This window comes from Zonotrichia leucophrys, chromosome 1A (genome assembly GCF_028769735.1).
Source record: "Zonotrichia leucophrys gambelii isolate GWCS_2022_RI chromosome 1A, RI_Zleu_2.0, whole genome shotgun sequence".
NCBI lineage: Eukaryota > Metazoa > Chordata > Aves > Passeriformes > Passerellidae > Zonotrichia > Zonotrichia leucophrys.
Window position 1 is genome coordinate 5,666,643 of NC_088170.1, and position 17,541 is coordinate 5,684,183.

Genomic DNA, 17,541 nt, shown 5'->3' on the forward strand with positions numbered 1-17,541 from the left:
AAGGGAGCGTGCAGCCTTCCAAATTACTGAATTCAAAACTGTTCCAAACTTTCACAATGAAAACAATTCAAAAGTCTGTAACAGAAATGTAACGGCCTCAGCTTCCTTGGCTCTGGAAACAGGGCAAATAAGGCTGTGCCTCCTCTGACAGTCACTGCAATGAGTCTCCCGGGATTGGTCCCTTTGAAAAGGACAGGAAAACTTACACTGGGAGCTTTTTTTGCTCTTCGAGCCTTGCGCAGCATGACTCATAACAGAAGCCGCTCTTAAAATGGAAAGAAATGCAGCAGCAATTAGTGTTTAGAAATACCAAATTCCTCCTTGCGAGAAATGACGCTCACTTTTAAAATTTCAAAGATTTATTAAACCTTAACAAAAACACAACAAATGACTGAAAAAGGAAAAATGACAGCGCTGAGAGTTTCCGTGAGCAGCAGCCACGTGCTCTCCTGCAAAATGGATGTTGTGCCTGTTATACTGTCAGCCCCTCCCAGAGTTTTGTCAGTCAGTCCTTCTCTGAGGAGGAGCTGTGAGGTGCTGTTATTAGGGTTCCTTCTCCCGGCCCTGCAGGATGGGAGCCCCAAGGAGCAGGCAGGGGAGCAGCACAAGAGCCGGGAAGGGCCCTCAGGACACCGTGCTCATCCCTCAGTGCCAAAAGCAAGCCCAGGACCCACCCTGGCACGCCCTCCCTCACCCTCTGCTTCCAGGGGACGGCCACCATGTCCTGTGTGCCACAGCTTGTGCACTGGCAACCTGGTGACAGTCTCAGCCAGGAAAGCAGTGACAGCTGATCCCTTCTCCCCCCTTCGGGCCACGCCCCAAGATCCATTTAGGAATTACTCTTTGCAGTACCTTGTTTTGGAGTATCCTGTTCAAGGCCAAAGACTGGTCACTGACTGGTCACTGCTTTTGAGCAGTTAACGTTCTCATTAAATTGGGTTTCTTGTATTTCCTGTGACAAACTGGTAAACTGGGTAACAGTTCCATCCCTGCAGGACCAGGACAGAGGGGCTGGAACCTGATGTTCCACACGGAAACCCACAGCTCAACCAAAGCAGGTTTGGTTTATTTGAATGGCTTCATTCAATATTCTCCAAAGGTAACAAACTGCAGCACGGGGCACAGTCATACGAGGAGGGTTCAGTGCAAAACACAACTAGCTACGGCCAGGGAAGCCCAAAGTTTCAATTAATTTTATTTTTTTTATTTTTATTTTTTTACAGTGTACATTGTTAAATAATGTAAAGAAAACGCTTGTAATTCAGAAACAGATTTTATGTGGAAAAAGATACTCAAAGTGTAATATTAAACAAAATAATTTAACAGTTCAGTAGCATTAGTTTATTCCTCTAGACTTCAGTTATTCATCCACAGGAGGAGAGGGAGGGAGAAAAAAAATCAATGGTAAATAAAACCAGTTCTTGCATAACATTAAGTGAAAAAACGACCTCAAACTTATTAGATCAAATTTAAATAACCATGTGCTGCATCCAGCTGACCAGTTCCTCTGCCACGAGTGTTGCCCTTGTCTCATCACTGCCTCAGCTCTGTCCCGGTCCTGCTTCCCTGGGTGTGCTCGGGAGCCTCCCCCAGCCTCCATCCTCTCAGGGGTTCCTGCCTGGCCTCAGCCCCGGGCCCGCTGCTCTCCTGTGTCCCCTGGAGCCTCCCCTGTCCCTCTCCAGCTGTGCCCTCCCTGCTGCTGAACAGGGGACAGGGACCGAATGCATCCCTCACGTTTCTTTGTGAGAACAACAGCATGAGAACAGCTGCAGACACCCAAACTCCCCACTAAGGCCCCAGCAGGGAACAGAGATTAAAACAAACAGGGACAAGGAGCAGCCCTGTGATGCAGCAGCCTCCAGGACACCGGTGACATCCTGCCAAGCGCCAGGAAGCCACACCCTCATCCATCACAGCTTCTCGCAGCACTACATAAATACTGGCTGGTATTATTTTGACTTGGAAGAGGAAACCAGTATTTCTTAAACGCAAAAAGGGAGAATGACCAAAGCAGAAGATACAGTACAGGTACTAAGAGGTGACAAGTGACAGACAGTGACAGTCCTGGTACCAGCTTGAAATTTGTTAAGAGTGAACAAAATTGTAAATCCTCCAAGTAAGACAGAGGAAACTTCTTGATGCCGGCTGCTTCAAGTACATCCATTGCCGGCAATGGACGTTGCACCAGGACAGTCTGTTCCTGGCTTAAATGAATTCTACCAAAAAAAAAAAGGTAAGAAAAGCAATCCCAGCAGACAAGCCCAAGCCAACGAGCAATGGCACCTCTCCCTCAAGTCACATCCTGACCAAACATCTTCTCCACTTCACAGCTGGAGTCAAACTGCATCTTAAGTTGGGCCTTTCCCAAAGATACACGTTCTCCCCATCCTCTCTCCGCTCCTGACCCAGCCCTCCTGCTCCAGAGCCAATATTGGTTAAGTCTCGTTGTGGCCTCACCTGCATCCCTCCGTCCCAGCCCACCTGGCCCCTGTCACCCCTCACCTTCAGCTCTGCCCACCTGGATGAGTGTTCCCCCACACAGAACTGCTCGGCCCCGCGGCCTCGGTGACCTCCCTTCCTGGCGCGCTCCTGCTCCAACGTCCCGGGCGCTGGGCACAAACCTGCTGCCCTCACCTGGCCCTCTGCCCGCCTGGGCTCTGCTGGGAAGACGACGCTAAACTGCAGAAGCAAGAGAAGTCCAAGGCACTAAAATATCCAGCAAGCATACTGGGAGAACAGACAAGTATTCAAGTACATTAATTTATACAATTTTACATTCACATTTATTTATCTAATACAATGAAAATACAAAGGAAAAAGTTAAAGTGTCTCCAATAAGTATAAGGATATAGCTAGCTTTTTTTCCCATTTTTTCTTTTTAACTTTTTTAACCCTCTATATTCCACTCATTTTTAAACTACTGTTGTCCAACAACATTTATATAATCACAGTGTTTCCACATCAAAACTGATGGTAAGTACATGTCCGCAGGGAACTTTAAAAATTTTTTTTAACAATTTAAATTGCTCTAATGCTGCAGTCAAAGCTGTTAATATCTTACTTAAAGCAGTAATGACCTATCAAGCACGGGCTGCACCACAAGTCCGTTCGTGTGCCCCATCATTTCAGAGCCAGATACTATTGACTGGGGAGAGGGAGAGGAGGGGAATTTGGACAGCTTTTTCTGGATCTTGGTTCTTCAGGAAGAGGCGAGAAGCATGCTAAAGCCTCATGCTAGGGTTCAGCTCTCCCACCTCCACACGTGTGGATTCAGCCTCCAACCAGAAATATTTAACAGCAAGACTGTATGGACTGACCCCCTGGCTTCTGCTCCCAGCCCTCGTGGCACACGAGAGCAGCCCCCCTCGGTGGAAAGCACTGTCCCATCACAAGGATGCCGATCATCCTCCTCCCCCTTCCAAGTGTGTGGGGAAACTCCCGCTACAGAGAGTCGACAGCAATGGTTGGAAAAGAGAAATTCATTCCCAGTCTGGCAAGCTACCAGTTCATTGCAGCACTAGTAGTGATACAGGGCCCCATCTCCCTCCCCATGTCCTGTCCCGAGGTGTAGCCAGCAGGGTCTCTGGGCACGGCTAAGTGGTCCGCAGGTTGGAGCCTGGAGGGTTGCTGACAGACTTTTGCAAGTTGCTGATGTTGAAGCTTTGCAAAGACGTGGCCCCCACGGGCTGGAACTGGCCGAGCTGCGGCGGCGCCGGCGCCCCCGGGCCGCTCCAGGGCGGGGGGAAGGACGCTGCCGGGTAACCGTACTGCTGCGGGGGGCACATGGCCTTGCTGAAGGGACCTAAAGAGGTAGCTGATGCTGCAGGGATGGGCGTAGCACCCAGGGAAGATGTCATAGAGATACAGAGCTGACCTGGTGCCGAGAACTTCCTTGCCATTCCAGGGCCCTGAAAGGTAATCCAACAACCAAGAGAACTTTTAACCGTGGAACTTTAAAAACCACCAGTCCACCCCTTGGTCTACAATGGGTATTTACAGGGCAGGCCATGACCCTCCCCTTTCAATTTCCCCTTCCCTTCCAGAGCAGGCAGTACATCCTCCACGAGAAGAGCAAGCCAGCAGTGGCTATTATTAGTCCTAGTTGAAGTGGAGAAGGCAATGATTTTTTTGATGTCGTTTTGGGTAAGAGCGCATGAGGCTGCAAATAGCGTGGATAGGGCCCCTAGGCACAGGCACGGGGTAGGGCAGTTTGGTTGTTGCTGTCCCAGCTATGTCTGAAACCCCAGGGAGACAGAAGGAGCCCACCACAGCCCTCAGGGTCCCAGCTCACCTCGTAGTTGCTGTGCCCTTTGCCAACTTTCTTGCCGGAGAGGTTCATGGCGTCGCGAGCCCAGTTGTCCACCAGCTTGTGCAGGTCGTCGGTGAAGGTGCCCTTGCGGCTGGAGGCGATGGCCGTGGGCTGGCTCTGGGGAGCCTGGCTGTTCACAGCAGCCCCCACGGTGTTGGTGCTGCTGGTCCCTACAAACACAAACACGGCCATCACACCGGGCTCGGCGCCGGCCTGCCTCTAGTGCATTCAGCAGCTGTGGGAATGGCACACCAGGAGTTAAAATGCCATGCAAATTAATTCTGAGCTTCAATTCCAGGACACACTCAAGTGGGAACTGCAAGGACTCCTACAGGAATTTTCTCAGAGTGTTTCACAGATGGGTTTACTTTGCAAGAAGGGCTGCAAGTGGTCATCCTAAGAGGGGAGTGGCAGCAGCCTACAGGTGTTTGCAGGAGAAAAAGGACATTAGATTTCAGCACTGAGTGATGGTACAGGCACGTCGCTCTCTCATCCTACACCTTTAACCAGCAGCAACCACTACTGGTACAGGTCAGTTCCATCTTGGAGGACAATGCTGGATGCTGAACAAGGAGCAGTAAAATCAGCATCACCAGCTGCTCTGTAGCAAATTATCTCCACTTTGTGAAATGAAGAGAAAAATTCACCCAGTTTACAAAAAAAAAAAAAAGAGAAAAAAGCCAAACAGCAACTGTTGTTTCCCACAGCTGCCATACTTATGTTCTTGAGGATAACCAAATGGGACTGTCCTCATCCACCAAACAGCCAGGATCTGCAGGAAAGTTCTGCACTGCATTAAAGTTTGTTTTTTGCCTCTAAAAGCATTTTTTTGCCATTATGTTCAGATTTCCTAAGTCAGAAGAATAAGCATTTGAGATCCAAACAACTAATACAGCTTAAAGAAGGCAGAAGTGAGGGTATTCCTCAGACAAGCTGACAGGTTTCTCTTTTCACTGCAAGAACACAAAACCCCTTCATGTAAATGCCAGGTTTCTGTTCTGCTATAAAGCTTGCTGCTGAACATTATCCTGTGGGGGGGAACCAACCTAGGAGGTTTGTTTTGCATAGCCTTCCTATGCCACTCTTATTTATAAACAAGTAACTGCACTCCAATCTAGGTTTTTAAAAGCAGATCTCATAACATGAAGCAAAGAAGTGGTGTATTACCTAGGATCCTAAATTCCCAGCAGTACTGCAAAGTATCCTCATTCACAGCTCTGCAAGTGCCAGTTAATCACTACAGCAGACCCAAAACAACATCAGCAGGGCTAAAGACAGCACTGCTTGCACTCATCCTCACCTATTGCTCAAGTTCCTCAAATATTTCTACATGCTCCCTGAGGAGACTGCACCTGGGAAATCCATGAACACCTGAGTTTATGGCAGGCATTTCTGAAGGGAAGCCATTGAGGGGGACCACAGAAATGCCAGCAATGAGGATCACATCTCTATTGGAAAGGCCCAATGACAGAATCCCTGTCTCTTGCCTGGCAGTTCCTTCATCTGTCCCACTTTCCCTGGCCATCAGCCACATTCCTTGCCACCACTGTATCAAAGAAAGAACTGGTTCCAAAGCCCTGCAGGAATGTTTCGTACTGAGGAGTGGATTAGGAAGGTGACATACTTACTATGCAGGACAAATAAAGTGTTACTGCCTCTAGTAGTGCTGAGGAGGGGAGGACACTGATCCCACCAGCTCCAGCTCAAGCATGGAAGTGGCTCCTGGGCTGGGGCCCACAGGAGCTGTTAGTGGGGGCAGACATGCAAGAACACAGGGCAAGGGAGGAGAAAGGCTCCCTGAGCAGGGAGTGAGAGGAGCAGGGACACACTGGGTGCTGCAAGGAAAGTGCTGTGAAATAACCTCAGGCATGCATCGTGTGGGAAGGGCTCTGGATACAATCATTTGATAAGAACAATGATGTGAAAGGTAAAGTTAAATACAAATGAGGCAAAAGCAAGGAAGAGGTTACTTGTGGGAGGGGGAACACTGCCAAAACCAGTAATAACCACATTCCACCATGAGGTGCATGCAGGAATTGACACACTTGCTCTCATCCTCTTCAGGATGGCCAGCATCCACTTGTGCCATTTCACATTTCCACTTCAATCACTAAGCACTCTGGATCCTGGACTACACCAGAGTTTCCTCAGCTTACAGAAGGGGGTGAGTCAATCAAGGCATCATTCAGCTGAAGAGATGAAAGATCCCTTAAGGGAATTCAAGAGTATTCCAAAGAACTAGATTGGTTCAGGGTGACAAAGGCTACCAGAGCTTTGTCTCCCAAAGTGGCCTTGTCAGAGAGCTCCAGTCTCAGGTCAAAGGCACAACGGCCTCCAGCAGAGCTCTCACCTAAGGTCCATTTAAAACTGACTTGTCAGGAATTGTACATTTGAGCTCTGACACACTCAGTGCCTGCAGAAAGTGCCATCCAGAAGAGGCTGAAAAGCAAGTGCTTCAACTTGTGGCATTCATGGAAACAACCCCCACATTCCTGCTCGGTCACAGCAGCCATCCCCAGTTCTGCTCTGACATGAGGCATCTCAAGTGAAACAGGTTCTCTCTCCAGCCCACTACCTATAATGCCTTCATTCTGCTCTTGGATTTTTTCCCCCCATAAACCACAGTCAAATGACACCTTTAAAACAGTCTTAAATGACATGTGCACACACAGGCTTTTCTGAACATCTCTTGCTTTGGGAGACACACTGGAGATCTCTGATGGCTTTCTCTGAGGCTTTTAAAACACTGGAGGAATGTCTGCAATTGGATCCATCACTGAGGTGATCAGCCCCATCAATTCCCAAACCCAGCAGCTGCTCTGAGTACTGCTCCAGCAGGTTACAATGAGCAACTGACCCTGATGTCACTGTCACCAGGGAGAGCAGAGCTCCACAGGGAAGGGGAGGCTCTGCCTGCCTCCACCTGGCTGCAAGGGCAGCACCAGCCTAGCCAATATTCTAAGGACAGAGCACACATTAGAGGGCATAACACAGACAGACAGATGCTGTGCTGGAGACAGAGTCAGGGACATAAGGCTTCAGTGACCAGGAAAAGCTGATGAATAGATTTACAATCAGGAATTGGAGATAACAGAAATAAGATAATTACTACAGAGCTGGTTGCAAGGACAGACTTTTTTCACCATCTTCCCTGAAGCACAAAGAGAGAGTAATTTGTTAAAGATAAGAGAAACAGTGAGAAATGTTTAGTATCAGGAAACATTACAAAAAGCTTGGTGAGAAACAGAGGACACAGCACAGCAGGGCTTTAACAGTCACTACTGGGACATTCCAGACAAACCCAAAGACTCGTCTGACAGTCTAATCACAAAGAGAAGAGGCCCAGCCTCCCACATTTATTCTTCATCATTCCCAAACCACTGTGAAGAATGTCAGGAGACACTGAGGTCACAACTGTTATCAAACAAACAGTCACAACTGTGGCTGTTATCACAGAAGGAAAAGCAAGGACATACTCAATTTTTGCCAGGACGTAGGAAGCATTTCACAACTATCAAATTTCAACCAGCAACAGATTTATTTGATAGGTCAAGTGCTTTTAGTTTGTCACCCTCTTTTCTCAGATGTGTGAAAACAGTTCAGGCATTCCCTGCCAAGCTGTACCACTCTGTTTCTCCAGCTGCACAGTTAAAAGCATCAATCACTGCACTGTTTCCTCAACAGCACTGATTCCAAGCCAGTGTCTTCTCCAGCTGCCACTCTCCACAGCAGCAACAGCACTCCAAGGACAGGGCTCCAGGAAGCAAGCAGCCTGCAGCCAGCCAGGCCAGGCCAAGCTGAGCCATGCCAAGTACTACCTGCTTTTACAGGACAGCTACAACACCCTTTTCAAAAGGAATCTGGTTCCCTTAGCATCAGTCCCAGAAGCACGAGACACACATGCCAAAGGACTCTTATAGCCAGATGAGAGCCAATTTACAGCAAACTTAGGCTTGGAAGTAAATTATACTCTCATTTATTCAGTTCAATGTCAATTCTAGGAACAGACTGGCTGTTCTTCATATTCCCTTCCCCCAAAAAAGGACGGGCCAGACTAACAATTTTAAGTTAGCTTTGATAAGAATTTAACTTCTTCCAAGAAATGAACGTTAAATGTGGATAGTGCAGATGTCAGTGCACATTTGCACATTAATATACACAGCAAAAAGATTTAAAGTTGCTAAATTTGAAAAATTAAATCATTTCAGTGCTTAGATCCCAAACCCAGTGCAGTGGGTTAGTTAGTGCAAACCTGAACAGCCAGGAAGAGGTTTTCCCTTTCCTTTCTCAGAGGATGGGGCTGTTCATTGCAGCTGTCTCTGCAGAAGGGCAGGCCCAGCTCCCACACAGCCCTGCCAAGCACAGCCAGACACAGGATGCAGATGTGTGGTACTGCCATGCAGTGCAGCAGCCAGGGGCTCCTGACAGCACCCCAAACTTCCTCACACCGAGTCATTCCAGAGGGTGGGAAACAAAGGTCAGACACTTAAAGGGTCCAGCATAGGAGATATTGCAGCACTCCCAATAAAAAGCATCACACCAGCAGCCTTGGCTCAAGCATATTGTTATTTCAGCCACATCAGAAGTTTGAGGCTCTCTTGTAAGTCTGGCCTAATGTAAGTACAAATGAGAGGATTCTGAAAAGAGCTGCAAGCTAGCTTGTGAGGGCTGACAGGATGTCTGGAAATGTCTATTTACCCACCTTTAGTGATACTTGTTTTACATTTAATTTATCTCCAACTCACAGGAAAAACTTCTAAACCTGAGCCCTTTAGTAGGTAAGGTTCTTTTGAGTTTGCCTGGAATTCTTCTCTAATTATTTTAAAACCCCTCTAACACTTGGATCTTTAGCCAGCCATCTGGTAATGAACACAAGCCATCACTGCAAGCTGCCTACAGGTGGCATCAAAGCTCTGCCCTGCCACCAGCTCTGGGGACACACATCCAACTTGTGCTGCAAGCACATTGCCAGGGAGGGCAGCACTCCCCCCACCACTGCTCAAGTGTCCAGCTAAGGGATAACCTGGAAAACAAATCTTCCTCCATCTTCCACTACAAAGATTATCCCCCCTACAAGTCTCACGTCATCTAATGTATGCTGAAGTAAAATTACCAATGGGCCTTGCTAAATCTCCCCAGTTTGTGTCATGTCATTGACCTGTCCTGAAAATTTCCTCTCAAGGTTTAGAGAAAATCAGTGCTTGCTAGAGTGAGTTTAACAGCAGAGAACACCAAACATGAGAACCCAAACTTCCAAAGGTGTGCTAAGAGCAGCTGAGCTGAGCCATGGGATGGGAGGGAATACAAGGTGGCAGATGAGGATGGGCTGCATGAAACAGATCCAAGCAGCAGAAACAAAAACCAAAAAGACAAAACAAAAACCAGACAAGGAAGGAGTAAAGGTGTTACACACAAAGAGCCAAGCAGGGCGTACTCAGAAATCGGGTCCTCCTGCCACCAGGCTTGAAGGTCACTCTCTCAGATGCACAGTTAAACTTCGCACAGCCTGTGAGAAAACAAGAACAGGGAGAACAGAGAAAGGAGAGGAGAGGAGACACAACACCACTACAAGATGTTAGCAACTTGAAGTTGGAAGGATGAAATGCAATCACGACACACAAGAATAAGTCTCCAAGTGCAGACCAAGGAGTACAGAGACAATATACGGAGTGAAGAGACTCCCTCCAGCACCTCCAGACACGAGGCCAGGGTTGCACTGCTACTCTCCAGGACATAACCCAACTCTAAACTTGCAATCTAAAGGAAAGCCAAATCCTGGCCAAAGTACCCAATTTTTAAATGGTACTGCACAACCCTGGATGCAGGGAGATGATTCAAGCAGCTCCAAAATGCCTGAAACAGCTCCTAATAAAAACCTCTATAGAAAATTCTTAAAGTCTGTTTCCGTTTTCTGTATGCACTTCTTCAGTTTCAGCAAGAACACACATTAGAATTGATATATTCAAACTGTCTATGGCAAAGCTTTTCAAAAAGATGTGCAGAGGGGAAAAAAAACCTACAACAGCTAAGTTCAGATAAGTAAAGGAATCATCCCGTAATGACAAGAAAAAAAAGCCCTCCTTTACTGAATAAATCAGAGCTGTGCCTGAGAAATTATTTGATAACATACTAATAACAAGCTACCCACTACCTGAGAAACCTGACTACATGACCAATTTACTACTCCCACCATTTCACCCTCCTACACTGACTCTTCTTTCCAGGATAATGGAAAATGAGCCTTTTTTTTACCTTTAACTGTTAAAAACTCCATTGACAGCTACAGCCAAACCAGCTAGGAAGTCTAAAAGGACTATGACTGTGAGTCTTTGGAAACTTCCAATCATTTCAGTTATCTGTTAACTTCAAGCCTGTCCTGCCCCTTCCTTGGTCTGAATTCCAACCCCCCAGTCTCACTGGTCTCTTTTCCTCTGAGCCAACACCTTTCCCAGGTCAGCAGAACTGGCTGCTGCCACCACCCCACTGCACCCCCTTGTGCTGTCCTTGGGCTTTCAGACCTTCAACCACCTCACACTTCACCTGAGGGAGAAGCTACAAACTTGCCAACAACATCCCTTTATCAGCCCCCAACACAAGCTGGGGATCCCAGAGCCACTTCACTCCAGGAATTAAAAATCAAGTGTCATAAAGCCTACAGTTAATTTCCACTGCTAATGACACTAATTGCAATTGGAGTCTTACCTTGGCCTGGCGCCGAGAGGCTCGGTACCGACAGGGCACCGTCACTGGTGAAGGCAGAGTAGAGATTTTCACTGGAAGGTGAAGGTTTCAGGGGCTGTAACAAATGGTTCTGCCCAGTCTCTGGCACACTGCCAGCAGGATGAAGGGTCTGCTGAGGGGGCAGGACTGATGGTGCACTTTGAGCTGACAGGTTGCCTAGAGGAAAAAGGAAGGCAAAAAGTTTTGGTTTGCATATATTTTTGAACCTGATCAAGCATGACAATCCAGGCAAGAGAAGGAGAGGCAGGGGGAGAGAACTATTCCAGTTCCTGAGAAAGCAGTAAGACCAGAAAAATCCCTCAGTTTTAAGGCAACTCTGTTGTGGTTTATGTGCTCACAGAGCTTCTCTATCACACAGCAAAACAGAAATGAGCAGCAGGGTGAGTGGATACAGAAATCTCAGCATGACATGGAATTACCACAGTGAATACGCAAGAAGCAGCATCAAATATTTCTGCTGGCACTGCTGGCCCTCCAACACTGCTCCTGCTACAGGACTGGAGAATCTCCCATTACCCAGAGAGTATCTGTCACCCACATCTCCCAATCAGTAAACACAACTAGCCCTGTGTTCTGTTTATCAGAAAAATGGTCTTAGTAAGAAAGGAAGCCTTGACAATTGAAACTGATTCTCCATTTGTAAGTACAACAAATCTTCAATTCCATGAAAAAACACCACTATATTAACTCACATCCACTGGGAGTTGCTGCAGTGTAAGGACACCAGTAATATCATGCTTAAGTGGTACTAAATTAGAAAAAAAATTCTCTGCAGATGACTAAAGAGACCAGACCCATTCTGCAAAACCAATTTTAGGAGGGAACAAGCACAGTTTATCTTTAAAAACAAACTTTTCTGCCATACTGTAAATTTACACTTTTCTTCCTAGTCAGAGCCCAATGACTAATATGCAAAAAACACAAACCACAACTTTAAAACTGCTCTTTCAGTGGACTGAAAAAGTCCCAAGCAAGACTACTAAACAGCAAAAGTGATTTCAAAAATGATAAAAGAAATTCAGGGAGGAACTGGCACACACACAGACACACACACAACTCAAAAGAAAAGAGAGACACAGCTCTAAGAATGAGAGATGGTACTTGCTCTATTTTATCTGCTACCAATATTGAAGGAAGCCTCACCTGATAGCTGAGGGCTTTTGTGTCCCTGGGAGCTGCTCCGACTGGACTTGCTGCCTTTTCCTTTCGTCGGCCGTCTCCTCCTTCCTGACAGGGGTGCAGCTGGGGGAATGATGACTGCAGGTGGAGCCTTGCCCAGCTTCACATAGAGTGACTCAATCTCCTGCTTCTGGCGGCTCTGCAGCTCCTGGATCTCTTTAAGGTGCCTAACAAGTTACAAAACAGTGGGATTTACAGGAATTCTATGTATACACATAGATGCAAACAATTCCTCTCCTGCAGTCAAGCCTGAGCTGCTTCTTTGGTCAAACTCTCAAATATTTAAGAAAGAAGTAAATAAATCTTTTCCACTAAATAATAACCACAGAACACTTGCCATTTTCCAGTGTACTCTAGCCCTGGCTAGAATTCCAAAATTAACTTCCCAACATTACAATCACAAAACCAGAATAAACAGAAGTACAAAAAAAGCATTCAGATGCTACAGGAATAGCTAGATTACTCATTTTCTCAAACATATGGCCTTGGAGACTGCTACACTGGTATTGCCTTACAATTTGTTTCAGAGCAGTTGCAGACACAGGATTTAAAACTGCCAGCTACCCTAAAAAATAGTTCAACTTTCAGTATAAACAAATTAGTAGGTCACATTGCTTCACTTCTAAATTCTTCTGAGCCAATAAGGTCTCTTCAGGAAAAGAACCATTAGAAATGCCAGAAATGCAGAGACTTGTGTGTCATTTTCAAATAACACTAGGTTTTTCCCACTCACTCCAGTGATATGCAAATCTTTCTTAGATCTACAGTCTTATCCATAGTACAGCTGGCAATCTACATACAAAAAGGTTACAGGGTAGAAAATGCAGCCCAACAAACAAGTGGGCTCTTTTGTTATAATTGTATACTGCTTTCCCACTAAAGAACCTTGCTTCCCACATAAATGCTGACAACGGCTCCTGACACTTAGCAAAGGGTAAGGGAAGAACAGGTGAAATTCATATTAATGCTGTTACATCTATTCCATACACAGCCACCCAAAGGAAAAGCCTTACTTCCATCCAACCATTACAACCACCCAAAGAAAAACCACCCTTACTTCTCCCGCAACCGACGGAGTTCCAACTTCAAGTCTTCATCTTCAATATCCGACTCATTGTCACTGCTCATGTAGGAGGAGTTGAAGGAGTTGCTAAGGCTCTGAACAGGGAGGCTGATCTTTGATCCCAGGTGCTGGACAGAGTCTGGGCTCCCTGAGCCATCATCCAAATCCTTAGCCATGCCACTGAGGAAAGCAACCTCAGGATCAGAGGATGGACCATTCATTTGCGGGGACTGCCTCGACTCCAACTCTTTCTTCGGAGCTGCAGCTGAAGAAGCAACTTGTTCCAAGCCCACAGAGAGAGGAAGAGTCACTGGCTCTTTCTCAGCACAGCTGACCTCATCCCGAGCCTTGGACACGGAGAAGCGCCCCACTTGATCCGTGGCCGTGGTCACCTGGAAGCGCCCAACCTTGGTGGCCTGAGCAGCGTCTGCCAGCGCGGGAGCGGCCCCAGGAACGCCATCCACCACATCCAAGGGGGTGGCAGCCACAGCCCCGCTCTTCCCAGCCTGCTTCACCAGCGTGCTCTCTGGGCTACTGCCAGAAAGGCTTGAAGAATCACTGGAGGTGGTTTCAAATTGCACTGGCTTCGTGTCAGGTTTGTCACCCTCTTTTAGCACATCATCCACTGCCACCGACACCTATAATAGAAATACAATCATGCAGACTTCCTTAGTTTTTCCTTAACGTGCTGCTTTTATTTCCCTTAATGGTGAGATGCATCTGAGAGGGGAAAATAACTCATTTCCTAGGTATGCCACAAAGCAAGCCACTGCTTCCCACCAGGCAAAACACTGCCACACAAAGCAGCACTTCTTGAAATCTGGAGGATTAACTCCAAGGAACAGCAGCCTCAGATGGTGCCTCCTTCACCAGCAGGACAGAATACAGTGAACACCCCAGCACTGATAGTGAAAGAGCAGCCCAACATTAAAGACCAAGGCCAACAGCTGATGAAACCCCATGTTCACAACTCCAGGCCTGCACACACTGTGCAATCTCTGCCCTGAATGCAAGCAGCACCTGCAGACCTGCTTTCACAATCTCTACATGGACACCAAGTGCTGCACGTGGCACACTGAGCTGGCACTGCCAGGAACACCCAAAGAGGTGGCACCAAGAGCCAGTGAGTTTAGCAGCTGGTACCTGAAACCGCCCCATCTTCAGCACACTGGCTCCTCCTGCAGCACTGCTCTCTCCATCACCTGCTGCCAAAGCTGAGGAAAAGGAAAATGGGATTAAAACAACAATGAGCAACAAATCATTTCAACTCCAACTATTTCTTTTTATGTACTTCAAATTTAAGTAGCTGTTAACTCCAACGAGGCTTCTAGACTCAAAGCATCATATTAAAATGTTAATTATTAATGTTAAGTCAAAGCATTTTTCTACAAAGCTTCCCTGCACAGTGTATTTGGCAAAACTACACTTTTAGGCAACAAAAAAAAGCACACTCATTTCAGAGATGTGAAATAGACAACTAATAAAAATAGAGTTTTATGGAAGATAAACTTATTTTGATTCAGTACCCAGAGTGACTACCTAAATTTCACAACACTGGGGACAACTTATTCACCAAAAAGGGGCAAGCTGAAGAAATGCTATAAACCACATTTACTCAAAGTAGTCTCTCTGAAGCTCTCCAAGTTGGACTTTCAGGTGTCAGCTCCTAATTTTGTTGCTCTGTGCACTGGCAGTATAAAGTTACAAAGCTGAGAAATAACATTCTATTTTTAAATCAGTTCTATTGGACAGCTTGCTCTGTTTATTAGGCAACTTCCCAGTGTGTTTACCTTTACCTTCTAAATTTAAAAGACAAAACCCAACTAATTCTATAGCAGACTAATGCATTCTACATTATAGTTCACCAATGTCCCAAAATTAGAGTATATAATTTATGTTCCTTCACAGTTTTATTGGCTTCTGAAGGTTTGTTATTCAACTTCAGAAGCCCACACATGTTAAACAGTGTTTACTAGACAGCTCAAGAAAAAATTTTAGCACCCTATTAACAGCTTCTTTTAAAAATAGAGTATTTCAAAAATTAAAACAAATAGATGAATAATGATAGGAAAATCTCAGATTATTTTTCAAGTGTTTGGATTCCCCCTCAGTAATTCAATCCATACAGATTTGAAATTCATTGATCATCCAGACTCTAACTGGTGATCATCCAGCCAACCTTCAGTTTTTCTAAAGAAGAAAAAAGTCTGGGTTTCTTACTACCTTTCTTAAATTTTTACTAGTTTAACCTTGGCTTCTCTGTTGAAACAAATGAAACACCCTTAGGGTAAGGGAGAGGTATCCTACATGTAGAACACAGTGTAATGACACAAAATGGGTCCAACTGCTGCTGCCAGGAACATAACACATGACAGAAAACAGTTCCTTCAAGTCCTGATGCTGTACCACAGCAGCAGAGTGGAGATTCTTTGTGACCCTTAATTTAGCATTTTGGACAGCTTTAAATCCTAAATGAGTCACTACAATACACAAGTATCTATCAGTCCCCCTCCTCATGGCCTACAGGGGAAAATTTCAGTCTGCCTACTAAAAACTAATAAATGCCCTCAAGGAGCTGCCATTCCATGACTGAGTAGAAAAGGCTATAACCTTCCAAGTGGTTACTCTGCTCCATTTTGATTTCTATCTCCATGCTGAGAAATCACCTAAAGTAATCATGGCTGTCTTACCATCCTTCAGACTCTGTGTTGCTGTGGACACCGGCCCAGTAACCACTGTTGATGCCACTGAGGGCACAGACTGCAGGTTCAAGGAGGAAAACAAAATAAATTAAAATACTTCGCAGTTTCATTGAATGCCAACAAATCCAACATACTGCATATTACACATTTTTTTTGCTTCCAACAAAGTGTGATACATGAAAAGACAAATGCAAGACGAGATTTTACAGGCCTTATAAGCCTGAGGCTGCGAGCAGAGCACCCCTTGGCCTGTGCAGAAATAATGCATAAACAGCATTTGTATTGTCAGTCATTGTCTTCACTCAGTATCCAAAGCTCTTGAACAGAGGCTTTTAAAATGTCAGATCCACAGTTGAAACAGCCCTCCCAGATTAAGACTGACATATCACATATTGCTTTATAGTTCTCTTTCCCTTTATTCCACTGTCACATCCATTTCTAGTTTTGTGACATCACCAGAAAAGTTGGAATAACAACTAATACCAAAAAACAGCCTCAGGAAATTACATCATCTATTGCAATACACAGACTTTCCCGATTTTGGTTGACTCAGTCCCACAAACTGGAAGATGACTCTGAATTTTTATTTTTAAAAATCTAAATAGTGGTGTAGTGATATTAAAGGCAGTGACCTAAGAGAATGACTTTGGAAAAACACTGAGGTTTTCCAAGACTACTAAACTGCCAACATTGCAAACATACACAGGCAGGAGCAGATGTCACTGGCACGGTCTCTGGACTAAGGGTTCTTCTCAGCTGAGCATCCAGATCTTCCAGTGGCTGTTGGGACTGAGAAAGAAAAGAGTAAAACAGTGTCCCAGCTCAGAAAAAACAAAAGCATTGCTGAGAAGCAGATATATTCAATACTAAAATTTAAAGCACTCAGTACAGCTTCCATATTTCTGTCTAGCTTCCTTCCTACATATTTAGATTTAACATGTATAGCATGGTAAGACTGGAAACAACTCATGCCATATACTTATTTAAAAACAACAGAACATGAAAATTAACTGAAGCTTAAAAAAAACTAAAAAAAACCTCTACAATACCACTCAAAACCAATGAACCAAGAAAAAACCCTCAAGTTCCCTCAGAGAGGCTATATAGATGGACTGACTTGAAAAGGATGGAGAGGGGTAGAATCTCTCAAAAGTAAGCTTATTACTTAGATTTCAGCTGTTTCAGTTAGAATACAAGATGTTTTTCAAACTTGGCCAATTGGATTGGAGAAAGGAAGAGAAGAATATTTTACCTAAAAATATCTTGAGATAAAAAAAGTCCCAAAGTCTCAAAATGACTAAATGAGGGCCATGCCCATAAGATACATTGAAAGAAGAATGTATTGTCAGATACCATTAAGCTGCAATTCTGACTCTACAGAACAGAAATTTTCATCCAAACTTGAACATTATTAATCTTTCCAAGTACAAAAGGAAAAGCTGTATCTGTTCTTAAAATTGAAGTGGGGATCATGACAACATAAAAATAATACTACTTTCCACTGAAAGTCAGAGGTACATAATAGCATAAAGATGCTTTCAAAAAGT

General features: G+C 45.3%; 1 protein-coding gene across 10 annotated transcripts in view; it reads right to left on the reverse strand.

Moving 5' to 3' along the window:
• Window positions 1-1,176: 1,176 nt before the first annotated feature.
• The window catches only part of WNK1 (WNK lysine deficient protein kinase 1), a 98,204-nt gene continuing 81,839 nt past the window's right edge, over window positions 1,177-17,541 (reverse strand). For 6 of the 10 annotated variants that reach the window (XM_064736221.1, XM_064736281.1, XM_064736266.1 and 3 more), the window contains 10 exons: window positions 16,697-16,783; window positions 15,983-16,052; window positions 14,436-14,506; window positions 13,287-13,930; window positions 12,194-12,396; window positions 11,012-11,206; window positions 9,723-9,815; window positions 7,419-7,460; window positions 4,292-4,479; window positions 1,177-3,908 (listed from right to left, as the gene is read on the reverse strand). In XM_064736221.1, the coding sequence (XP_064592291.1) occupies window positions 3,594-3,908; window positions 4,292-4,479; window positions 7,419-7,460; window positions 9,723-9,815; window positions 11,012-11,206; window positions 12,194-12,396; window positions 13,287-13,930; window positions 14,436-14,506; window positions 15,983-16,052; window positions 16,697-16,783 (1,908 nt within the window). In that variant the 3' untranslated portion in view covers window positions 1,177-3,593. The remainder of the gene's footprint in view (window positions 3,909-4,291; window positions 4,480-7,418; window positions 7,461-9,722; window positions 9,816-11,011; window positions 11,207-12,193; window positions 12,397-13,286; window positions 13,931-14,435; window positions 14,507-15,982; window positions 16,053-16,696; window positions 16,784-17,541) is intronic. The other 4 variants (XM_064736240.1, XM_064736256.1, XM_064736248.1 and 1 more) reach the window with 4 other exon arrangements.